We start from the raw sequence: 27,183 nt of genomic DNA on the forward strand, positions 1-27,183 counted from the left end.
CAAGCTTTACAACGTCGGGCTCAGTAATACATGTCCTTCAACAGCGCCCTCTATAATCCAAGGTCCACCCTGTATGCCTTTGTGTCAAACAGCTCTAGTAAGATACATACAGCATAATGACCTTGACGTTATTATAGTCATGTGAAACCGCTGTGTCTCTAAAAGGGTTATCACTGTAATTGCGCAATTAGTTGTCTCCCAAGGATAAGGATATTCTAATCTTCCAGGGTGTCCAGAGCGGCCGTGAGAGAGAGTACTGTAGAGAAATCAAGTTTCAATTCGTCCTTCAAAGATTTAAAGAAGAAATCCGGCACAGTGCTACGTTGCTTCTTCAGCTGCAGTAACTGTTTTCCGTTCAAATTCTTAAGGTGCTTGCTGCGTGACGTAATGCCATTGGTAGACAGCCATTCCTGAACTTCCGGAACTCCCCACTTGGTCACTTCCGGTTTGTCGGGAATGGAAGTATCTTTTGGTGCTGCTGAATCTGGGTGGTAAGATAAAGAATTACAATGGAAAACATTACTTTTTATTATGGTTATCAATAAAAAATGATATGGTAAATCTTAGTTCTATAAAGGGCAGGCGTCAATCAACACAGGAAAAGTATCATAAGAAGAACTAGACCAATGTGACAGAATATTATAACGTTCGAGAAGAAGACATTATCTCAACAAATCTATTCATAGTAGCAAAACTAATGAAGGACACACATAGGCCCTTACATCTGTCGTAAATGAGAGTAATCATATTTTCAAATGCGTCATCGTGATTAATCGAGTTGACAGTCCGCCGTAAAAGACGTTTTCATATCCTTCCGATGAAAATCCAAGCTCTCATTTTTTTGTTTTTGTTTTTTTTTAGATATAGAAAATTAGCGCGCTATTTCATTCCTATTCAATCAGTCCGAAGAGAATGAGCCCGATTTTTTTTTCTCGAGTTAATTCCGATAGCTGAGTAGGTCTATACGCAAACAGTGTCTGTAAAACGCGCGCCTTCAAAGAATTACCTGCGATGTGCGTGCAGGTTGCCTCGATCGTTTGGGTCAAACACACTACGTCTACAAATGATGGGATGCATCGAGTTAATTTCTTGAGGCGAATTCACATTATCAAACAGTGCGCTTGTTCGCAAATCATCCCGCTTTTTCAAAAATTCCCCAGTTTAAGTGGAGAAATGGAATTCACGTTAGAAAATAAGCGCGCCATTTCGTCATCACGTTATGACAATGTAAGCTCGAGATTCTCAAAAATAGCGCGCTTATTGGAAATATCGGTTGATGTGGAAACGCATAATGATGTGTATGATTGCAAAACTTTGTGAGATGCCTTCCCATAGACAAACAATTCCAGGATCTGCTCCAAAATAGCGAATGTTATACTGATAGGACGAGAGATATCCGATGAGATATGGATATCTGATGAGATTGTTAAGCTCATGACGGAACGTGATAAAGTTCTCAAAGCTGCTAAATCTAACAATAGTGATGAACTTTGGAATACCTATAAATGTCTAAAAAACAAAGTTACTCATCTCATGAGAATAAGAAAAAAACGGTATAACACTGACCAAATTTTACAAAATCGTAACAACAGTAAGAAAATGTGGAAGAGCTTGAGGGAACTTACGCCTAAATCATCACCCATTTCTCCCAATACCATAAAGGTTGATGATGCAGAAGTATCGGACAACGCAAGTATTGCTGAAGCATTCAACAATTTTTTCATATCTAATGCTACTAAAATTACAAAAGACCTGCAGAGGAATACTTCACAAATGATATTTGATGAGGACAAAGGCTTTGTTCCATCTCATTCTCAATTTAATTTAAGTATGATAACGAGAGATTTTGTATTGAGACAGATCGAGCTTCTTGGCATAGATAAAGCAACCGGAGAAGATCACATTGGCTGCAAACTTTTAAAGATGACAAAGAATGTTATTGCAGAATCTCTTTGCGATATTATCAACAAATCCCTGTCTACGGGAGTTGTTCCACGTGAATGGAAAAAGGCTCGGGTAGTACCGATATTTAAAGCAGGAGATATTTCTTCGTTGAATAACTACCGCCCCATCTCAATCTTACCAACAGTGAGTAAAATTATCGAAAGGGCCGTACATCAACAACTGAGCGAATTCATGAATGCGAATGATTTACTACACCCTAATCAATCTGGTTTTAGACCATTTCATTCCACATCAACTGCTCTTGCAAAACTTGTGAATCAGTGGTCTTTGAATACAGATAATAATCAAATTTCTGGAGTTGCCTTCATAGATCTTCGGAAGGCATTTGACACTGTAGATCATGACCTACTTTTACATAAATTAAAGTGTATAGGGTGTAGTAAAACGACTGTAGATTGGTTTAGATCCTATTTAAGTGACAGACAGCAAGTGACGCAATTCAAAGGAGCCAGGTCCCACCCTTCAACTATTATATTGGGTGTACCTCAAGGGTCAATTCTTGGTCCCCTTTTATTTTCAATATATGTCAACAGTCTACCCGAGTGTACTTCAGAAGGTGTTATAGATATGTACGCTGACGATACGACCCTCACTGTCAGTGCTAATGACGCAACAGTTTTAGAAGAAAAGATAACTGTTGCACTAAATAAAGTAATGGGGTGGATTAAGAAAAATCGGCTCGTCCTTAACACTGACAAAACTTCTGTCATGATTATCGGCTCCCGTGCTAATCTCGGGAAAATTGAAAATTTCAGTATTTCATTAGATGGTAGTCGGATTAAAAGAGTTCAGTTCACTAAATGTTTAGGTGTTTTAATAGATGAAGAACTGAAATGGTCTAAACAAATCGAAAATGTATGTAAACGTACCCAAAAAAGTGTCTGCATGATAAAGAGAGCGAAGGCCTTTTTGCCCTAACAATCCCTAAAATTACTTTATAATAGTCTAGTGTTACCACAATTTGATTACTGTTCTGTTGTTTGGTCAAACAGATTTCAATACCATACAACTAAGCTAGAAAAAATTCAAAAGAGGGCAGCAAGAATAATTTTGGACAAAACATATGACACACCGTCGGCTGATTTATTCAAAAGTCTTAAATGGATGACACTAGACAAACGTTTTGATTTCAGCCGCGTTATGATGATATATAAATGCGTCCATAACTTAGCACCTTCGTACCTTCAGGTGCACTTAGTTAAGCCTAGTGATGTACATGAACATCATACAAGGCTAATAGACAGTGGAAATCTATGTGTGCCAAGATTTCGCTCTGATTGTCAAAAGTGCAGCCCAATCGTATCCTCTGTACTTGAATGGAACAGGCTAGATCATTCAATTAGATCAGCTTCTTCCATATATTCATTTAAGAGATTGTTTAAGCAAAGTTGCTATTTGTAAGTAACACACGAAATTCATTCTGGGCTTTATCATTCCTGTATAATAGCGTTTTTAAATGTTATTTCGGCATTCTGGTGAACTCTTGCTGTGGCATGTACTTTTTATGTTACTTTGCAATGTACAGTATGCTGGTATGTATCTACACTGTATTATGTCATCCTCTGTATATACGTTTTGCTATTTAATGTACATAAGTTCATCAACATTATTCAGGGCTCCATGGAAGACCACTATTTATTGGTGAATGGACTACCCTGACAAAAGATTAGAAATAAATAAATAAATAAATAAAGAGATCTACTGCAATCGAGATTGAGGAATTTGTGCTCTACTCAAGACTAAAAACGAAACAGAATTAAACTAGAAATGTCGCTATGGCGACTGGTATGCCTCCTCCATAATGCATGATTCTCCTAATAGGTATATAGTACAAATGTACATGCATGTGGACAATGTGTGATTACATTTTCACAAAACTGGCAAAATATCAAAATGACACGTTTGTCACAAATGTGTTGAATGTTCAACTTCCTTGACCTAGGTTTAATTGGATGAATGCGAGAGCATGTATTTGGGGATTTGGGGACTTTTACTTGACTTTGACCCCTTCATAAGTTTATGCATTGAGTACTTTTCAAGGTACGGAGAAAAAGTGCAATTTCTGTATTGAATAATAAATTGTTACCATTTTCATCTGGCCTTTGACCCTTGACCTTTGACCCTACAATTCATTCAGAGAACCATTGTCAGGCAGAACATGCATAAAAATATCACTGAAGGTGATTAATACCCCCGCCCCGTGACGACAGTCTTACCCAAGGAATGATCTTTCCTTGATCTTCTGCCATTTAAATGCCGTTACCATGGCAACGCAGCTTCCGACACGTCCGAAAAATATGTCTTGCACATCTTCCCACCAAGACTATTGTGTGTGCCACATTTCATAAGCTTTTGTCAAAAACTGAGGAAGTAGTTCAATCCACAAGATCTTCCCTTGATCTTCCGCCATTAATATGCCGTTACCATGGCAACGCAGCTTCCGACACGTCCAAAAAATATGTCTTGCACATCTTCCCACCAAGACCAATGTGTGTGCCACATTTCATGAGCTTCAGTCGAATACAGAGGAAGTAGTTAAATCCGCAAGATCTTTCCTTGATCTTCTGCCATTTATATGCCGTTACCATGGCAACGCAGCTTCCGACACGTCCGAAAAATATGTCTTCCACATCTTCTCACCAAGATCAAGGTGTGTGCCACATTTCATAAGCTTTGGTCAAAAAACTGAGGAAGTAGTTAAATCCGCAAGATCTTTCCTTGATCTTCTGTCATTAATATGCCGTTACCATGGCAACGTACTTTCGGGTACTGTCAAAAAATGCGTCTTGCACATCTACAACCAAAGGCACACATCTGTACCAAGTTTCATGGAAATTGGGCAAAAACTGAGGAAGTAGTTTGCAACACAAAATTTTCCATCATTTTGGCTCATAATATGTGAGCTGTTACCATGACAACATACTTTTTGTCACTGTCAAGAAATGTGTCATGCTGACCTATAACCTAAGACAACCATTCAATAGGAATTCCATGAGAATTGGAAGAACACTGATGAAGCAGTTTTGCCATGAAGCATTTTGCCCTATATTTTACCAATAACATGCCGTTACCATGGCAACGCACTTTTTGCCACTGCGGAAATATGTGTCTTGCACATTAACATATTCTGATGAACATCTGTACCTAATTTCATAAAAATTGATCAAAAACTGTGGGAGGAGTTCGCGACGCAAGATTTGTACCCATTTTGCCCATAATATGCCGTTACCATGGCAACGTACTTTTGGGTACTGTCAAAAAATACGTCTTGCACATCTACAACCCAAGGCACACATCTGTGCCAAGTTTTATGAGAATCGGTTGAAAACTGAGGAAGTAGTTCGCGACGCAAGATTTGCAACGGACCGACCGCCCGACCGCCCGACCGACCGCCCGACCGCCCGACCGTCCGCTGATTCCTATATACCCCCTTCAAACTTCGTTTGGCGGGGGTATAAATATGTACCAAGTTTCAAGATAACTTGAGCCACTTCCGAGATATGAAGGAAGAAGAAAAGTTCAGCTCTTTCACTTGATCTTTGACCTTTTGACCTTTCACCTTTTTGGCAAGAAACAAAAAACAAAACAAAACCCACACTTCCCAGAGAATCTCTATTGGATTAAACATGCATGCGCCAAGTTTAAAAAGAAAATAATCCTGCAGGTATTGCATAAATATGAGGGATATAGTAAAATTTTGAAGTGTAACCCTTGACCTTAACCCTGACCTTGACCCCATGAACCCAAAATTCCCTAGATAATCACTGCCAGTCAGTACATGCATATATACTATGTTCCATGAAGTTTGAGAATTTTTTTAATCGATCAAACACAATGTTAATCAGTGGCTTTAAACTGAAGTTTATGGGTCTAACATCTGTAATGTTATAAAAATATTTTATTTTTGTTATATCATAAGGACCTTTGTGACCTTTGACCTTTGACCCCCAAAATACCAGTGAATATTTGTCTTGTCATACTCTACCCTCACACCAAGTTAAACGTTCATGTCTCATAGTATGTAAAATACTGTACCAAAAGTTTTTTTTCCACAAAATAACCTGTGACCTTTGACCTTTGACCCTAAAATCCAAACAAAGTATTATCCCCCAGGATATACCCTCATACCAAGTTTGATGTAAAACCACCACACGGTTCTTGAGATATCGACAAAAACAAGACGGGACGGACGTACCGGACGTACGTACGTACGGACGTACCGGACGTACGTACGTACGGACGTACGGACGGACGGACGGATGGACGATCCGAAAACATAATGCCTCCGGCCACTTCGTTGGTGGAGGCATAAATACGGCAATTACCGAAAAGAGGTTCAGTATTAGGGTGATTCGGGAAAGAGTGGTGTATTCATACATATGGGCTTAGTGCTGAGGCCGCTAAAACAATCCTCATGAAATTAGGTTAAATGTATGTACTCATTTAAACATGATTTGAACGGAGCGTTTACAAAGATAATGACTTTTGTCGTTGGGAACACGCCGTTATGGAGAGCTCTTTTCGTGACAGTAAAAATGTTTATTTTTACATGATCTACCAGAACAAAAAGAAACGAAAGGCATGCCGTCGATATTTCCTTGTTATTATCATCACGTTCTACTTTTTCTCACCTGTCTCGTCCACAGACTTCTCCTTAGTCCTCTTTTTCCCCATGTCGCCGATCTCCTTTTCAATGATCACCGATAGGACTTCGGGAACCTTCGGGACAGACTGCACCACGTAGTAGATTTTTCCCGCCACAATTCCTCCGAGCCAGCGGGAAGGATTAAACTTCGGGTCCACCTTGATCGGGACAATCTTCTTCTTGCATTCGTAGGCGTATGAAGCCTCTACAGACAGTTTAACACGAGAATAAAGAAATGGGATAAGCAATGTTGCCAATTTGCTAGTCAGGATTTTCATTTCATGAGATGTTCTATACAGTGCGAATGACTTTGTGATCTTCACCCCCGCTTCCCACCGAGGCCAGATCTATATGTGGCTAAATCTCTTGCCGAACTTTCTACACGTATCATTAACTATGCGATGCAAGCAAAGAAAGCATCATTGTTATCAAATACTCTGCTCACTCTGTGCCGAGATTAATGAAGTACTTTATCGATGAGGAAGCAACAGCAATCCGGTAACAACTGAAACAAAATTTGCCTTAAAAAAAAAAGCAAAACAGAAATGGATTGCTTTCAGGACTTCACACATATCCCTTTCCCCCTTAACTAGTTAGTAAGAACTTTACTGGTCGGAAAAAAAAAATTAAACAACATCCGGGCTCTTTTTTTTTTCCTGTATGTGAGTAAATAGCGCCACCAACCTGATCGGCAGTCTTGACTGTCCTGGTAACCAGGGCTGATGCAGGCCAAAACGATATCCGCGTTCTCCACAGCCTCCGCCATGGCACCGATCTTATCTCCACCTGTACATTACCAGTGTGGCCACAGACAGAATGAATGTTAAAGGCAGAGATATATATATATACATATATATAATTATAATATCATATATAAATATACACATGTGATATATGAAGAGTTTGTTCGCAAAAACCGATAAGTCCATTTTTGAAGATTTTGAAATACGGTCTCTCTCATAAAGTACAAAATAATACCTTTTAAATGATATATTAGTCACTACATATAAAGGTACACTTTTGAAGTTATGGTCAAAAGAAGCAAAAATTTTCTTATAATGCTCTTTATTTTTCTTGACCTTTAATCGCAAATATCTCCATTTGGCAAATATGGACTTATCGGTTTTTGCAAACAAACTCTTCATATATATATATATATATATATATATATATATATATTATATGTACATATATATATATATATATATATATATAAACCTGGGATGGTATAGCTTTCGTTGAGAAGGGGCTTCAGTGCCCCGTTTCATAAAACGTGTTTTCAGCCAAGTTGTCATGGATGTTATAAGCTACTGAAATCCTTGCATCTGATTGGCTGAAAGTAAATTTGTCATAGAAATGTGGCAGTTGACACTGATAATAAGTTTTATGAAATGGGACCCAGGTTTTTTTTTTCCTTCTTTTTTTTCTTTTCTTTTTATAGTAGTCATAATCCTCTTATGAATAATGATAAAGCAAAATGTTTTCGGTTTTAACAGGATTTTTTTTTATTTGTATCGCTTTTTTTACTTTACTTTGGATATCTCACCCATCTGAAAACTGATTTTCATCAAATAGACTCTGAAATCCTTTTAGAATATCATGTTTTTAATTTGTATACGGTAGTTTGTAAGTAGCTCGCAAAGTTTAAAGCTGAATCCTGTTTCAACCACTACTATACCATCCCTCTAACAGAAATGGAGTTAATACATAAAGAAACTCATAGACCATGCCCCAAATGTCAAACGATCAGGAGAGCCAAAAAACATGGCAGCCAAAGCACAATAGTGAATAGCATAAACTTTCCTTTGACATGCCGCGGTGGCTTCATTTTTGCAGTAAGATTTGGTAAGATTTGGTTAGGACATCACTTAACCCATTATTTGACCATTAATCCATAAAAGTCATTTTGCACAAAAATTTCAGATACAAGGTCTTATCACCCCAGCGACGCAATGTCGTTTATCAAAATAAACGACATTGCGTTGCTGGGGTGACAAGACCTTGTATCTGAAATATTTTACTTAGTCTTTCCCCTCACACGACGTCGATTCATGCGGGGTTTCCGGATAGGTATAGGAATTAATGTGTTAATAAACACACACTATTATGTTCAAGCACACACCGTCAGGCTTACTCGCACACACACAGACACTCGCACGTTTTTATGTCAAGTTAATAGAGACTTCCGATACATTTTTGGCTTTCACCAGGCAGAATTTGATATCGCATATTTCTTCCGGACCCTAAAGCATCCCGTTTCAGCTCCATAAATAATCTGTTATTGGGAATATTCAATTAGGTTTTCCTTGGCTCAAGGTTCAAGGTTCGAGGTTCTAGGTCCAAGGTTCAAGGTTCAAGGCTTTACTGTACTCACTCATGTGATCCTCGTCCATCCACACGTTGTATCCACGCTTCTTCAATCTCTGCTTGATTTCCCGCATCACTGGTTTGGCGGGGTTTTCCCACTTGTAGCTGATCATGATGTGATTTGTCTGCAGCCCGCCCTCTGTCGGCGACCCTTTGGTTCCGTCTTGGGTTGCCGCAGGTGCCCCGCCAAGTTCCTCCGGTAGTTTGGATCCGTAAATTTCAAAGAGCGCCCCCTTGGCTGCATTCTTTAGTGTCTCATTTTGATGTTTTGCATTCTTAGTAAGATCTGCAGATTCACAAACCCATGATAAAAAAGCATTAAAAAAAAGTGGATAAAAAAAAGACTAGTTCAACTTCCGCTATCAGAGACACAGAGAGAGAGAGAGAGAGAGAGAGAAGGATTAATTTAGACATTGTTACATTAGAGACAGACAAATTTAGAAAGGATACACAGAGCCAATTACAGAAAAGGAAAGAAGGAAAATCACCGTCAGTAAATCTTTCATTACTCTAACCCTATTCTGTTGAATAAATGCACTAAGAGAAAAGTATTCATGTCCTTCATTTATGAGAGTCCAATTCAAATAATTTTCATGGAATCATACAGTAGGCCTATGCTCTACGGCAGAGAACATTGTTTCTTTTGATCGCAGTCGTCAGATTCAAAGCAAAAGTGGACATTTTCCATTTGTAAGGAAATTTTCGTGATCAAGCTATCCTGCATAAGCACCACGCAATTGCACTCGGTTACAGAAATATTACTTCACGATACCGTTACTTCACGTTACCGTTACTACAAGTTACTTCACGATACCGTTATAGCACTTTGTGTGTGTGTGTGTGTAAACACGGCGAAATATGTACAGTCTCGTTTAAGCGATACTAAAGTATTCATGTGGTTCGTTAGTTCGTTTTTAATACTGATTTTGCACTGGTACAATTTAAGTTGGTCGAGATAAACATGTCCGTTCTCCGTATAATTTCACGCCTATAAATTCGGGAACCTACAGTTTTTACAAGCGTCATTGCTTTTATGTAGGCCCCATCATATTTCTGACATTTATTTGTGATATCCTCAGATGAAAATGACCATTTATATTTGTGTGTAATGTTAGTTTGTCTTTTTTTCTTCAAACATAAGATATGGTTGTATATGTTTTGTACTTTTGTTTTATTGTCAATCATTTTGTGATCCCATCACTGAGAAATGGAAATATGAAATAAACTTGAAACTTGAAACTTGAAATATCACAAGCAAATAATGAAAAATGGTACAACCATAGGCCTACCAAAGTTGTAGTCATTTGTTATGGCACAATAATTGGGACAGTGCAGAGTAAATGAAATGAGTATCTGAATATAAGAACGACCCAAGTCCATGGAAGACCATTTCGAGTAAACTTAAAAAAACTTCAAATCTTTTTTATTTGTCCAATAATATTCTATTTAACTGTGATGGGAAGGCAACATTGTATATAAAAAATTAGAACATATATTATTATAACAATTAACATTAAGGTTAATTGTGGAGAGGCCATTTTGTATGATGGACTTGGGTCGTTCTTTGATTCATATATATGATATTCTGCTATAGAGATGAGAGAAGGATGAGAGAGGGCGCTATAATATGAATGTAAGAATGACCCGAGTCCTTCATTTTTACATTCATATAAAGCTTTAACTCATTCATTTCAGGCACTTCCGGGGGTAGTTGAGTATATGAATATAAGAACGACCCAAGTCCATGGAAGACCATTTCGAGTAAACTAGGAAAAACTTCATATCTTTTTTATTTGTCCAATAATATTCTATTTTACGGTGATGGGAAGGCAACATTGTATATACAAATTAAAACATATATCATTATGACAATTAACATTTACATTAATTGTGGAGAGGCCATTTTGTGTGGTGGACTTGGGTCGTTCTTTGATTCATACACATGATATTCTGCTATAGAGATGAGAGATAGATGAGAGAGGGCGCTATTATATGAATGTACGAATGACCCAAGTCCTTCATTCTTACATTAATATAAGATTTAAATCATTCATTTCAGGCACTTCCGGGGTAATTAGGATTTATCATTTATACACAAGATGAGTCCATGCATAAGCTACAATTTCCCATGTCAAACTGAATTTGGCCAAAAATTGGACTTGAGTCGTTCTTATATTCAGGTCTTCAATTGGAATTTATCATTTATACATAAGATGAGTCCATGCATAATCTACAATTTCCCATGTCAAACTGAATCTGGCCAAAAATTGGACTTGGGTCGTTCTTATATTCAGGTCTTCAAATTATGTCGCTAGGTTCTGCAAAGAATCATTTTCCTTTATGAACTCAACCCCTTGAAGCCCCCTTCCTTCCACAATTAGGCCCTTCTGTGACTTGGGTCCACATACCAAGCGACAAAACTAGGTTATTGCCTCCCTCAAAACAAGCGCCTCACAAATTATCACAAAACTGTCAAAACCAAAGTATTATCATACAACATACACACCCACCCACCCCCACACACACACAGAGTCTTCGTACAGCGGCCGACCATTTCTTACCTTCCACCAAGCTCTTCCTCTTTAGAATGTCCTCTTTATTATTGGTGCTGAAAGCAAGTCTCCACAGGGTATTAGCAGCACCTGTTCTCTCTTCTACACTAAATCTGTCTCCCAGCATTTTCCCGATGATGGAGATGCCGTCCTTCTTGGCAATCAAGGCCTTGTTGTCATCGTTGATGGCAAGCTGTTCGATCCCCTGGATGAGTTCGAGGGCCGAGAAACTCATACAGGCCCCGATGCTCGTTTCGGTCTCTCGCACGGAAAATGTGATCTTGTGGTCTCTTCTCTGAGAGTTCAGTGCCCGCCTCAGCAACGTCAGGAGAGTGGCGAGGCACTTTTCATTCAGCGATACTTTGTGTGACTCGTCTTTGCGGATTACGTAAGACATTGTCAAAAACGCGCATGTCTGCAGGACGTCCTCCGGGGACTCCCCAAATTTCTCTAAGGCCGGTAGAACATCTCGGCATCGCTCTCGAAGCAGGGGTATTCTTCGCACGACATTGTGTAGAATGTTTAGTGTGTCTAACACCATTTTCTTCACGCTTTTGTTCATGGAACTTTCGTCCCCGAGACTTAGCATCCAATCGATCAGATGACGATTGCATTGACAATCTTCCATTTTCGCGCAGAATATCGAGGAGTTATCGGTGAAGTTCCACACCGCACCCAGAAGACAGATGTAAAAGTTGAAGTACAGGACGCCCTCAACGGTTGTTTCCTCACTCGTGATGCAGTCGAATTGAAGTCGTTCCCAGGTTTCAGAAAACAGCTGGCAGAAATCCGTCGAGTCTGCAAGATGATCAGAAATAGCCTCACGATCCAACGAACCCCTTTGGGAGATCTTCTCAACCTCTTCGCTGTTTGTGCAGCATTCCTCACATGGAAAGGTCTCGCAAGTCGTCCAGTGTGACATGCTCTGGACTATGCTGTCAACGATTTTCCTGACACTTCCGGACACTCTTTTCGGCTCTGGCAAGACTGCTCTAACTTTGGTCGCTATTACAGGGGCGACCACAGATGGGGTTTCTGGCTCATCAGTATTTCCGTGTGGAATGAATGCAGCATTATTACCCTGCTCCTGTGGAGATTTTGAAAGGTGTCCATTTTTCTCATTTTCCTCCTTGGAGGAACTTTCTCCTCCAACATCCTTGCAGCGGTTTGCACCGTCAGGGCCTTTGGTCTCTTCAGCTTCCGGTCCGGTCCTGGAATTCTTCTCAGCCGGATTATTATCTGACTTCAATTCACTCTTAACCCGTCGAGATGAGCTCACTCCTGACCCCATGTCAGTTTCCGTTCGAATTGAATATGTATAATAATATGCAATGTGATGAGTATTCCAATATCATATGTCTCTTACGGCACGGAAGTCAACACACCATCAGAAATGATACACCATCAGAAATGAAACGCAGACAGTAACTCCAGAAGGATAAGGAACGGGTCAGATACACAATTCCCACAAGGCTATAGTATCCAATATGTATGTGTTCTCAACAGGCATTCCAATGCGACTTGGGGTGTATATACACGTATATGATATGAGCACGTCATTTCATATTAGCGCACTCCTATTTCAATCCGTGGTTGTGAATCACTTAAACACGGACCAATTTGTGCTCGTTTCCCTTTGTGTGAGTAAAGGCTGCTGCGGTACAGACCAGGTTGCAGTATGCCCTAATACCGTAGTGGTAATTCTCGTCCACCGAATAATAATAAACGGCAATTTACGGTCACATTTGTATGACCACACAGTCGCGCACTTTCCACCTGTTCCATACCGAAACCCGTAGCAACGAGAACACAGCAACACGTCCAGTTTTCAAAGGTGTCTACATAGGCATTTCAATAGCCACGGAGAGAAAAAGGTTAAGTGAAAAGGGGGAAAAAAGAAAACTCCGTGGTATCGGTCTGGCAATTGTATAATGCAAATAAGCGCTGATATCACAGTTTCGTTATGAACTATTTGCCAATGTCGAAAAATCGGGGTCGGTATTATGAATCGCTGAAGCGAGCACATGCATAAAGCGGCGTGCGTCCGAACTGCATTATGAGTGTTTACCACGGTCGCTTAGCAACTGATGCACCTCAATTTTGCAAGCCGTGTGACACACAATCAAAGGAAATACACACTGAGTGAGAGAGTGTATGTCTGTGTACTGGTGTACATACATAGCGTGTTTACCACAGTATCGATGCTAAGAATGAGCATGATGCATGCAGTAAAATTGGACAAATTCCTGTACCCTTTCGGCGGTTGCATAGTGGTATACGACATGTAATAATCCTCTGGGGAATCGATACAATGGGAAAACATTATATACTATTGTTAGACAATCCTAAAAGGGTTATAGGATGATGCAGCCACCTGCAGATTTTAATAGAATCAAAAGGAGGTCTTACATTGGATTCGTTTTAAATTGCATTTGACATAACATTTGGTTTTATTTCGCTTATTCATTTATTTCGATTATATCTGAGAACTTGTCTGTGATGGTGCGGGCTTTTTTAAAATCTTAAGATATAGCAATCAAAGCTGTTTGCAATTAAACTCTTCATCCTTATACACTCTTTCCTTTCCCAGGTTGTTCAAACTGGTTGGTTCGACATTTTTGTGCTTACTTTATCAACAGATGAAGAGTTTGTTCGCAAAAACCGATAAGTCCATTTTTGAAGATTTTGAAGTACGGTCTCTGTCATAAAGTACAAAATAATGCCTTTTAAATGATATATCGGTCACTACATATAAAGGTACATTTTTGAAGTTATGGTCGAAAGAAGCAAAAACATTCTCATTATTCTCTCTATTTTTCTTGACCTTTAATCGCAAATATCTCTATTTGACAAATATGGACTTATCGGTTTTTGCAAACAAACTCTTCAGATATTTTCAACTTCCCTCTAAATCTACCTCATGAACTATCGTTTTGCTACTGTGTTTGTACTATTAAACGAAAAAAAAAATAGTCAGGAATTTGAAAACGTATCGACAAGGGTTTAGAAATAAAATCGATTATTCTAGTTGTTGTTTTCTTCATATCAAGACTCTGATCGAGACCATTCCCACCGCATCGCATAAAAAGGAAAAGAGTCGAGATGCTACCTTCTAAAAAGAAAACCAAAAAAAAAAGTTGCCTTCATGTTCACATTAAAAACAAAAAGATCACCATGGCAATATTATAGATTTTTTTAGTATTTCAATTTATTTTCGTATTTCTCGATGGAAAATACGTGGTATATAACAAAATATAATACAGAATGTCCAGCTTGGATATATACATGAAGAAATAGGAATACAAAAGTAATACATAACGGTCGATGTGTCATTTTCAATCAAAGTAAAAGATGCGAAGAGAAATACGATGGAACCTACTAAAAAGCAAAGCTTGTTGAGTGTAGGTCCCAACAAAAGCCTAGTGAGGGGAACAGGATGAGGAGCACGGGTACAATTAAGACCAAAAGTAATGATAAACAAAAGAGAATGACTATTACTCGGGGCTCAGAAGATTCTTCTCACATGCATTTATGTGTGTGATAAAATGAGAACAAGTAACCACATGCTGCACACTATAGCAGTTGCTCTCATAGCAATTTAGACATGGGAGTGATAATGACGTGAATACTTAAGTACTATTAGGGTTTACACATTCCGGCTTCCATAGACACGGGGAAAGATTTAAAAAATGGAGAACATGAATCAATTGCAATTCCTATATGTGATATACCAGCCAGCTGCAATGATGCATAAAAGAAAGGAAAGAAAAAAAGGAGGGGAAACTATGCGACACGACCAAGGTCTTACTAGAAGTGGAAGGAAAAACACCGATGGGAAGGAATTTGAGAGAGCATGCAACTAAAATGTATATGCATGAGTCTGTTCACATGGCAACAACCGAGTAGTATAACAGAGCAGCCATCAGCATAATAAAAAGGAATTTTAGTGCACTTGTGTGTTGTAGCTATTCAATACATGCTGTCTGAGTTTACGCTTAAAGGTAGGGAATCCCATTTGCATGCCTTAAATGAAGAGTTGTATAAATACAGTGGTGTGTTGAAGAGAGTATCATTTTAGAAACTCCCATAAAGTATTGAAAGTAGAAGGTAACATTTAGTACATTTTTATTGACCGTTAGATTTTGAATTGAATTTTTTTCGGGGCTCACCGTAAATTCCAGTACATTACTAGGCTAGCTTTGCAGACCCATCCACTGCATGTGTGTCCATCATGTATATTTTGTGAAAAAAGTTCATCAAAACTTACAAGCATTTCTATATACATTCTTGCCACACACTCTATATGTTATTACATCAGCTCTTATACTTTTAGATTTGTGTTTATAGATTAAAAAAAATACAGAAGACTGCAACAAAAAGGCTTAAGTGTGGCTGACACGCAGAACTACTGAGTAGTTGAGTTTTGTGCATTATTCAAATTGTAGATAACTGTTGACTTCCAAATTTCTCAGCAGTGGCCTAAACAAGTCCCCTGAGGTTCATATTGAATGTTTTGCTGCATTTTGGGAGGTCTGTAAAAGGTATCCCCTACCTTTAAAGGATGATAATGACAAGCAGCTTTTAACCTCTGTTGGGAGATCATTCCAATATTTAGGACCTGTATACATAATTGTGTTTTTAGCGAAAACTGTTCGAGTTCGTGGAAGGTGATAAGCGTCACTCTGGCGAGTTGGATAATGGTGGACAGAATTGTTTCTTATGAACATCTGTAAAAAGACACCAGGAAGATCTTTTGAGGAAAGTTTATACATAGAAATACCTAAATTATAACCAAACAAATCTATCAGTTTTAAAATCTTATTTTTCTGAAATAAGGCGTTAGTGTGAGATAAATACCCAGCATGGTTAATAATTCTGATCGCTCGCTTTTGAAGAAGAAAAAGTGAATCCAGTAAGTATTTAGATGCGTTACCCCACGCAAGAATTCCATAATTAAGATATGGGGAAATCATGGTTGAATATACAATCTGCAAGATATGGTTGGGCAAAAAATGTTTCAGTTTGTTTAGGATTCCTGTATTTCGTGACAAAATTTTGCTTACAAAATTAAAGTGAGTTTTCCAGGAAAGGTCACTATCGATGTAAAGTCCTAAAAACTTTGTACTATCTACTCGGGTTAGGTTAATATCATTAATCTTAACATCATCAGGAATAACTTGCAAGGAATTGCTAAATAACATATAATGTGTTTTATCAACATTTAATGATAACTTGTTAGCGTAAATTCAGGACTGAACAGATTTCAATTCATTATTCATTATACTTACGAGGGTATTGGGATTGCGGTGAGATAGAAATAAATTTGTATCATCAGCGAAACAAATAAAAGAAAGAATCTGTGACGAATTTTGGAGATCGTTGATGTACAGGATGAATAAAAGTGGGCCAAGAAGAGAACCCTGGGGGACACCGCAAGAAGTTGACGTCATACCTGACTCATAGCCATTTATGTAAACAAATTGTTTTCTGTTTGTGAGATAGTCTTTAAACCACTCTAAAGATTTAGCCAAAGACTTATTATTCATAGATTCTACAGCGAAATATCAACACGTACCATTATAAGGTTTGCTTTTTGAAGAAACTAATAGAGAATCTGTTGAGGCGCTGACATCATCACATCATTCACTTTGTGTTTTAATCACAATGCATGGTAATTGCCTGCGTAATTTCGCGATATCAGTATAAATACGTAAGGCTCTGAAACGTCCTGAATGCACAACATTTTGCAATGAAACATTGTGCACAATATTCAAGTTGGCTTTTACTGATAATAACAATACAGTAAAACTGCAGTACAGTGTATACCAAATTGGTGAGTCCAAGCGTGACAAGCAAGTATCTATTGTTTAACGTTTAGGGCGCCATCGTGCGTCATGTAACTTGCAGTGTCTCATGTCTATTGATCTCTACAGAGGAAATGTGGACATCTCATAGGCCAAACTCTTTGAAGCCACCGCGCCATCTTGCGACATACATACATCCTCATAGGCCCGAATTCACGAAGGTGGTACAATCTTTGTTACTTTATTATTTTATTTGTTTGTTTGGGGCGGGGCGGAGAAGGGGAGGAGTATCCTGAGTAGGCTGCAGCAACCAAAATTGTTATGTGTGTAGTGATTCTGTCGCTGCCCGAAAGGGGGCGTTACAAACATTCACTTTTTGCAATTGATAGACCAAATGCAATTTGCAATATTGGAAATTTGCAATTACTTGCAAAATTTGTAATTGATTTTGAGGATTGAGGTGAAGATGCCTATCAATCTAAATACTGGTACAACATTATTTAGAAAATTTGTTACATATAGGACTACCTCATACCATGATCATTACAGTGTAACTGTTCCCCCATAAATTTGTAGCCAAGAAGGAGACGAATTGATTTCATTTTGTGCACATGCAGTTGTTATCTTTCAACTCCTAAAATCCTAATCTCTTCAAGCTATTTGCTGTAAATCTAACACCATCCCTTGATAATTACGTGACGATCAGATCTTTTTTTTCAGTCATCATGAAACCACTGGACAGAAAGACTAATGCTGAATGAGGCATAAGCTGTGCCCTATTAATAGTGTGTGAAGGCAGTCGCGTAGCAACAGACGCCTTTCGCATCGCGTTATTCATTTTTTTTTTTCAGAGTAATAAAGCGCACATGGTTAGGTGTGTGAGTGTGTCAGTGATTACCAGCAATGAATGCGTATATCGATAGCACCGAGCGTACGTCACTTGCATAATCTAAGTAACTGCACTGCACTTTCATTGATTGCCTGGGCACAGCCGCAGCGTTTGGTGTAGACCCTACACTGTGAAGGTCTCATTGTTTGATATTTAATTACGTTGTATTTTTTTTTGTGTGTGTGTGTGTCTGTTTTCAGCATTCGTGCATTCTTTAAATGGTAGAGTAACTAAGTGCTATGCGCTAAACAACTTTGATAGAATTCGTATCATTTTGTCAGTTTTCACGAGAAGAGCTAATACAAAACAAAGAAGTAAACGGTGTTTCGGTAGTACACTGTCATAAATTATCAAAAGTCAGGAGAAAAAGAAAAACCAGAAGAAACCAAATCAGGATTCCGACGATGTAAGCAGAAGTTCTAGTTCATAATCACTTCAATCTATGCAGAGCGTTTTATCTAGAAACGCTTCGCACATTTATCACTTACGACAATCACAAATCATCGCTATCTGTAATTCCTTGTAATGTATGTATATTTATGTTATGAAAACATGCATTTCAGACAAATTAAGTTTCTTCAGAGAACAGCAATTCTGTAGAAATATTTCCAGTTAGAAAATATCTTTGAAAGAATTTATCAGTCAGGGAGACTACCTATTTTGAGGGAAGATTGAAATCCCCCCAAAGAGGGAACATTGAACCGCGAGCAGATGTTACGTAACGGAGCGACGCGATATGGTCAGAGCGAACCGTTACAGATGTTCTTTTTCCAGTCGCTATGAGAATATACTCACTGAGAGGGAGAGAGAGAAACACAGGTACACACACGCGAGCGTACACACACGGAGGGTCATCCGCATCGAGTTGGAGGACGGATCGTTGTGTGTGTAGCTATTTTTAGCGCTCCTCTCTCTCCCCTCTCTCCTCCATCGTTCTGTTGCTGCGTACCCGTGATCAGTGATGATGCTGATAAGCAAAATCCCCAATCACTTACCTTTCGCGACCCCCATGGCAGAAAAAACAAAACAGCAAGTGAATTGACCATGGACATCGACATTGTGTTGTTGGAAGGCGGAGCATGGTCGTGCAGACCTATGTTTTGATCGAAGTTAGAGCACGAGGAAGAGACATGCAAGTTTGAAGAACAACAAAAACCTTCACAAGACAAGACTAATAGTGAGAGGTAATTATCATCTATTAACTCTATTTCAATTTCAACTGTTTTAGTTAAAAGCATATGTGGACGTGTTGATCAAACATAGAGACAAAGTGAGGGTGGATGTCGCAATATAGTTCCCTGGTTCATTACCGTGATAGTGTACGTGTGATGTTGCGATGATCTAAAGCTTTTAGATGAGGTAACCTTGTGGTTGCATGAGGCTTGTAACTTGAGCATGATCGCAAGAGAGCAAGAAAGTATGAGGACACTGATGGTCATGTAGCAAGAGAAAGAACCCCGGAGCTCCAGCGGTCCGCAGTTGACGTTCGACGGCTGTGCGAGAGCTCCAGCGTCATGCAACCTATTAGAACACCTACGGTGGCGGTCCTCTCTTGCTCTTTTCATTCGGACATTCCACAGAAATACGGGCAAACCAGGAGTTTAGGGGACCGGACTATCTAAGTACAATACCAGTTCTCACCAATTCTTGATCATTTGACGAAAAAATAACTGAATTGTTGATAGAAATATCGGCAAAAGCATGACAGGCTACCACAATTCCCATAGACGTCGAAGCTCAGCGGTAACAGCGCTCACTTACGCACGGTACGTGCGTGCACTGTGTAAACGCGATTCATGCATAGCGCATTGCAGACACACACACAGTCCGTCCCTGTGTTTCGTTGAATAATCGCTGCAAAATAAGAACGCCTTGAAAGAAACTATGACACGGAGATTCAAAAAATACACTTTGGATTCGCGTTTTCATCCTTCAATTACAAATTTTCCTCACTACATGTGAATATTGATTTTTGGAGGAGATAAACTTTATTTATTCATCTTTCATTGGGTGAAATTTCAATATCAACATTAAATGAGGATTTTTTAAGGTGAATTTTTAAAGACATGCATGTCAAAACGATGCAGTGATAGCCATTGACTTTGTACGCGTCGAGCTTCGGCCAGAGACTGCGGAAAGGTCATGAATAATTCATTAAGTCCAACTTTCCCGATTTTTCGCGAATATCTCCATTCCCTAAAAATCGGCTGTCTCCCTGACTGTTTATTGGAACCCTGGCGTCCTTCTACGTTTCACAAACGCAAATACTCAGAGCACTTTGAAGTACAGAATATATACACCATCGTTATATATATATATATATATATATATATATAAATTCTGATGAATATATATATGTATATATATTGAAACCCTGGCGTCCTTCTACGTTTCACAAACGCAAATGTATATGCATCTCATTCCCATGAACACAGGAGAGTATATAGAACGGGGGGGGGGGGAGGATGGAGGGGGGGCATCCACAGGACTGGTAGCTTGAATCAGTCCCTGCAATAGCGGCTGAGGATTGATGCTGGGATGGTTGTGTCACGAATAATAATTAAACCAGGAAGTTTTTTCCATTTGGCGCAGCTGGACTGGATGCAGACAGTAGATATACTGTTATTAGTGAGGGCTTTGTGTGTGTGTGTCTGTCTGTCTGCCTGTCTGTCTGTCTGTCTGTTTTTTATAACTTTGAAAGAAGATCTTCCACCTTCCTCCCCTCGTTTTATTTATACTTTTTCCCATCTCATTTTGTCTTCGCGATACGACTTTACTTTTTTTCTCTTTCTTTGGTTTAATATTCCCAAGCACGTTACACATTGAATTTTTCGTGCATTTTGTTAACTCATGTTGTAGTCCTAGTATATGTGAATGAATGAATGAATGAATGAATGAATGAATGAATTTATTATCCAATGCAATAACAATCATTGTACAGGTTTATAGTCATGTCAATTACATAAAAAAGCGAGGATGATAGGAACCAGAAAATAGCATGAATACTAGTCAAGTCTGGCCCCTTACAATTTATGCAGTTATAGAGTATAATTATTTCTTAGTTTATTACCGTTCAGTAATGTGTTACGATTACCAATTATCAATAACTCTAGTACTAAAGAAAGGAAAAAAATATCTGATTAAATGAACAGTTTGTGACCTAATGAATCTACTGATAATAATCTGTAATCCATGTATATCAAAAACATACACATTGTCTATATATAGCGAAAAATAGTATTTACATCTTAAAAGGTAAAATATATGCTAACATAATGTCAGGAGTATATTAACTTTCTAACAAAAGTTCTACGACAGTTTTTCGAAAACTTGACCTTAATGGTTTCTTCCTAATTTTGATTGGTAGGTCATTCCAAAAAATTGTACCAAGGTAAGATAAACACTCTTTTCCCAAGCTCGTCTTTACCTTTGGTATATAAAGATTCTCATCTTCTTTTTTCCTTGTACTATATCCATATTGAATTAATGAACAATATTCTGACAGCGAATGTGGCAAATTCTCATTAATCAAGTCATACATAAAACTACAGATAGATAGGAAAAGTGTCAGAAAGTTCTCCACGAATCATGAATTAGGCTGCCATGCCTTCGTGGAAGAGCTTGATGATGTTGATGGACTTGTCAGGAGAGCCATACCTGCCAAGGACTCTCCACAACATGTCTCGGGTGTCGGGGGACGCTGTCAAAGGCTTTGCGGAAGTCAACAAAGCAGATGTATAGTGGTAGATTCTGCTCACGGCACTTCTCTTGAATCTGTCGTAGTGTGAAAATCATGTCGGTTGTACCACGACTTGGCCTACAACCACATTGTGATTCAGGAAGGTGTTTCTCTGACAGAGACTGAAGCCGCATCACCAAGATCTTTGCATAGAGCTTCCCAGATGATCTATGCAGTTGATAAACATCAAGTATCTTAATATCCCTGAATAATGGTCTTGACCTTGTCATGTACGTACCGAATGTTATCACACGTAGTGCCATTTTTTGAATTAATAATATAGAATTAAGATCAACTTTTTTAGCTCCCCCCCCCCCTCTAAACTTCGATACCAGTTGTGATATTAGCCTGTATGAATGTCTTATATAGCAAAATCAAAATATTTTGTGGTACAAAGTTTCGCAGTCGGTATAGGATACCAACCTTTTTGCGTATACATAATAATAGTTTGGCAATATGACTTTTCCATGTCAAATGTTTATCGATGTCTACTCCAATAAAAGTTGTAACATCTACTTCATGCAGATCTGTATCCATGATCTGAATTCTGCCTTGCACATTCATTGCCTGTCTACATCCTCTAATTAGCATGTAATTTGTCTTTGACAAATTTATAGTAACTTTATTAACATTACACCAGTCTAGGACTTTCTTTGATTCTGCGGTTATTTCTCTCAAATCTATCTCGTACTTTCCGACTGGAAATGTATGAAATAGATTGGAATCATCAGCAAACAATCTAAAAGTAATGTGGTAAGTCATTAATATACAAAAGAAAAAGAGTTGGTCCCAAAACTGACCCCTGAGGTACACCGCAAGCTTTTGGTTTGTACCCAGACAGTACCCCATTACAACTTATAAATTGAAATCCATCAGCTATAATCTTTAAACCATTGAAGGGGCACACCTCAATGTGCGAAAAGTTACAAGAATGACACCTAAATGTCACCGTTATCTTGACTGTGCGAAAACAACTGGACAGAAAGATTAAGTGTTCATGTGGCGAGGGCTGTGCAGTATTACCGCTGTGTAAGGTAGTCGCCTAGCAACAAATGCTTTCCCCTTGATTATGATTCTGTCTGCTTCCGTTACGCTTAGCCTTCTCTTGGTGTACGTCACACGTATAACTGAGTGCAAAGCACTTTAACAAATTGCCTCCCTTTATTTCAATTTCTACTGGTGTATACCCTCCGTACTCTATTCTTATTCTATGTAGGCCTACTTTGTTTTCCAGACATTTGCAGGATGTAGCAAAGGTGGTTTCATGTAGTTGTTACTGAATCAATGCCCTTTGAAAACGTATTGCATACAGTTCGGAAAGAAATGCCAGACGTACCTTGTTTTTGTCCGAATTGATACAGTTCAGTTTCTTCAATTTTACCTATACAAAATCTACTTGAACAAAGGATGTGATCTCTCTTTTAAGCTTGGAGAAAGGATATACTCCATGAGGAAATACTGGTAATGGATGCGACTACAGAGGACAACCACGTGACCTATGACAATCAGCAGTCAGCAATCTCGTTAAGACAAGGTATGTGTTTTCCTCCTGACGTTCATGACGGTTGCTTAGCAGCTTCAATTGCACTAGCATATGAATATAATATACTGTTTTATAGTCATTGATGTTTCCCTGTTGTAGCTTGTCATTCACGGTGTGTTGTGGCGAAACGACCATCAATTAAGATATAAAGGAAATGTACAACACGTATATCCATAAGGTAAACTATAATAAAAACAACAAACATCCATTTGTTACCATCACAAGGATGGTGTAGTTCGTTTGCGAAAGTACAAGCGTGAGAAACGTACCATTGATGTGGATTGCACGCACTTCTGTAGACCGGTTGTCAAGCTGTGCTTCTTCCACACTCTCGAATTCGATCCACTGCCTGTCGTCCCTGTCGAGAAACCAAAGGTTTGCAGGATTGGCATGTCGGTGGGAGATTGTATCTGCAGGAAAACGCGATGCCTTCGATATCAAAACTTCATTAATACAGCACTTCTGTACCAGGTAAAACTACGTCCCTGTTTTATGCTCTTAAATGTTCGAGAACTCGGCCGATCTTTCTCCTTTTCTTTTGGTCAACTTAATTTCTCAGTCAAGATGAGGCCGATAGGAAGAATGTGAAAAAAGTATCAGAACATTATTCTTTGATTGATTATGATTGATGTGACGTTTTGCTGCAACCGATTAACAAATTGCCTTTCATCGACGTTATTAAACACCAGTTATCAATATTAATGTCCCTCTGTTTTATTCATTATTGTTATCTGCCACGAGAAAGTACCAAACTGTTTTTATTGCATAATATTACAATACTGAATTATTTTCAGAGAATAACGTCATCAGTCTTGACACTCTTATTACGGGTTGAGAACTGCTCTTGTCACCTGTCATGTTTTGCCGAGCATTATCTAATACACTTATTGGTCGAAATCATGGACATCGGACATAAAGCAATGTTTCCTTGTCAAGGACAGATGCAAAACGAGGGCTCTTAATACCGTATATTCCGTAGTGGTCTTTATTTGTCATTGGTTGTTGTAGTGTGTGTCGGCAGTTCCCACAGGGATTCCTGGCCTACCTGTACGTGCCTAACTGCAGGGTCGATTCTCTGGTGAAGAGAACTTTACAGGAGAGTTCACTGTAGAAGTTCTTTTATAAGGAAACATTTGGAAGATAAACCTTTAACGACAACTGCTTCTCTGACGGACCCTGATCTCTTTAAAAGGAATGTTGTAACTTAGCTGTTATACATGTTCAGCATGATGTGTCTGGTTGATAAGCCTACAATATGCTGACTATCAGCATTCCTCTGGAGCACACGACACAGGCTCAGTGACGTTTTCCCGGTTGAATTCTGGTTTTTGCTCTTTCATTTTCAGAACCTTTGACGCACTCACCACCGGACTGCTCTCATGAGGAAATTTGAGTGATCAACAAGAACAGAATGGGTAATGGCGTATGTTCGCCATCTCACGGTGTTGCTCCAATAACTCACACCGACATTCCGAGTAAGCCCGGTAGACCAACTGGTAAACCTCAGTCAAACAGCAAAGCAATGGGTCCTCTATCTAACACGTTATCGCGAATGGGGCATGACTCTGACTTCGAAAGTATTTCGGATACGGAGTCAGCCAGCTTTGAGGTTTTCTGCAACCTACATGAGAGTGATAGAGCAGTGATTTTGGACGTAGAGAAATACCTTGACCATGTCTGCAAGTGCAACTTCAGCGAATGCGAGGTGTGCCATACAGGGGCTGCTAGTCTATCGCAGGTGGTTGCAAGGAATGGCTTCACTGGGAGCTGCAACGACACGGGTGTGCAGTGGTGCGGGTATGTCGCCGACAGACTATGCTCCAAACCCGAGTTCTTCTTTGCCTTCTCCAAGATTTGGAGAATGGAGAACGTGTTTGGATTGTTTGAAAATCCAACGCAGGATGACGGCAGGGGAGTTGCAAACACTTTGAAGATTATCCTTCATTGCTCGTGGAGATTTTCAGACTACTCCGAAAAATTTCGCTTGAAGTTCTGTCAGCAGGGATGCGTAGACCTGCTCGCCGAGTGGATGAAATCGCTAAAGCTTTCCGGCAAAATGAATGTTTCTAAGACCTACGTTTTATACATGGTAATCTGCATCCTGCAAAACTGCTGTAGAAGTGCGCGGAAGGCGCGAGATTCGTGCGCGGTCATAGTCAAGCAGTTGAAACGTTTGACCCGGAAGCGAAGCATCAAGAACAATCTCAAGGTCGTTACCTTCCTCACTCTTTCATACGTCTTGCCAAGATGTCACACTGGTGGCATCTCAATCAACAGCGAGTGCTTGGAGTACATCCTCGGCGCACTAGACAGGGCAAGTTCGAAGGGCAATCACCGGTGGAAGGGATTTTCAACAGTGGAGCTTATCCAGGGGCTCTGTCAGTTGGCTATCGACGATAGTAACAAAGAAGCAATAGTAGAGAAGGGTGGGCTTTTCGTCTTACGTCCGCTGTTAGCAGCAGATTGCAGCATCATTGAAAAGCTGTACTCTGCACAGTGCTTATGGCACTTGGCCTTTCTACCCCGAAATAAAGACCAAATTCTTCGGGATAAGGAGATTGTTAAACGTGAGTACATTTGCCAGAATGCTGGTTGAACATTTTCTCGGTCTTTCCTCTAATGTCCAACAAAGGTGTCCAAAGTAACTGCTTCTTTGATGTGATGATGATCGATATTTGTTAAATCGTACGTCTCGTGACATACTCAATTCAATTCAATTCAATTCGTTTATTCATCTCAATCATCATAAAACAAATACATTGTGAGATCAACATAGCAAACAAACAAAAAAGAAGTATTGATGAGGAGAACGGGGACTACAAAAAGCGATAGCTTGAGAAGGCGTAAAGCCCCCAGATTACAATGGTAAATAGAATGCATGTACATGTACATGACGTAGTGAACAGAATTTTTAAAATACAAATGTATAAAGACATAAAAAGACATACAAATGTATAAAGACATAAAAACTAGATTCGGGTCATTTCTACATAACGATTGTAAAATTAATAGTTTGGCTACGCCTACAAGTTTTTTGACGATGATGTACAAAATGCGTCGACATTTCTGAAATCTTCATGGCAAACATTGTAATATTTTAAAAAATGCACACACACATACACACAATCACACAAACACATAAACATATATGTATATTACAAACATAGTCACATATATACACGTATATATATATATATATACACGTATATATATATATATATATATATATATACATGTATGTCCTCTCCCCCCACCCACCCCCCCCCCCCCCCACCCCCAAAAAATACACTCGAATTTTCGCATTGAAAAGTTCCAATATGATTAAACTGTCTGTGCTATTTCAGGGTCTTAAAATGCAACATCTTTCTACCTATATTTTGTTTTAAAAAAACACCATAAAACTTGATTATGTGGTCACAAAGAAGTGTTGATCATTGTAATGCATGCATTGTCATGACGATTAGGTCTTATTCTTCCGCTTTTAACACGTGCATGCTCTTGGAACTGGATAATGTGTGAACACAATGGACAGAACTTGCTCTACAAAAATCAGAATTTCTCTTTGAACACTGAAACAAATCAGATGGGGTTTTCTGTAAGATGTGAGTACTTAGTTATTGTTTCAAACCCTAAAATTGTATTTGGATTGCTTTAATACTTTTAAAGTTGTCATTGCAGG

At 39.0% G+C, this 27,183-nt stretch overlaps 1 protein-coding gene across 1 annotated transcript; it reads right to left on the reverse strand.

Moving 5' to 3' along the window:
- Positions 1 to 215: 215 nt before the first annotated feature.
- LOC139722399 (uncharacterized) lies at positions 216 to 12,820 on the reverse strand. The gene is made up of 5 exons (XM_071633708.1): positions 11,539 to 12,820; positions 8,985 to 9,263; positions 7,295 to 7,396; positions 6,597 to 6,815; positions 216 to 484 (listed from the first exon to the last, which is right to left on the reverse strand). The coding sequence occupies exons 1-5, from the start codon at positions 12,818 to 12,820 to the stop codon at positions 216 to 218; spliced, it is 2,151 nt and encodes a 716-aa protein (XP_071489809.1).
- Between the last annotated feature and the right edge of the window lie 14,363 nt (positions 12,821 to 27,183).

The sequence above is a fragment of the Diadema antillarum genome, unplaced genomic scaffold (genome assembly GCF_040938485.1).
Source record: "Diadema antillarum isolate AM-2024a unplaced genomic scaffold, OU_Dant_1.0 scf00000014, whole genome shotgun sequence".
NCBI lineage: Eukaryota > Metazoa > Echinodermata > Echinoidea > Diadematoida > Diadematidae > Diadema > Diadema antillarum.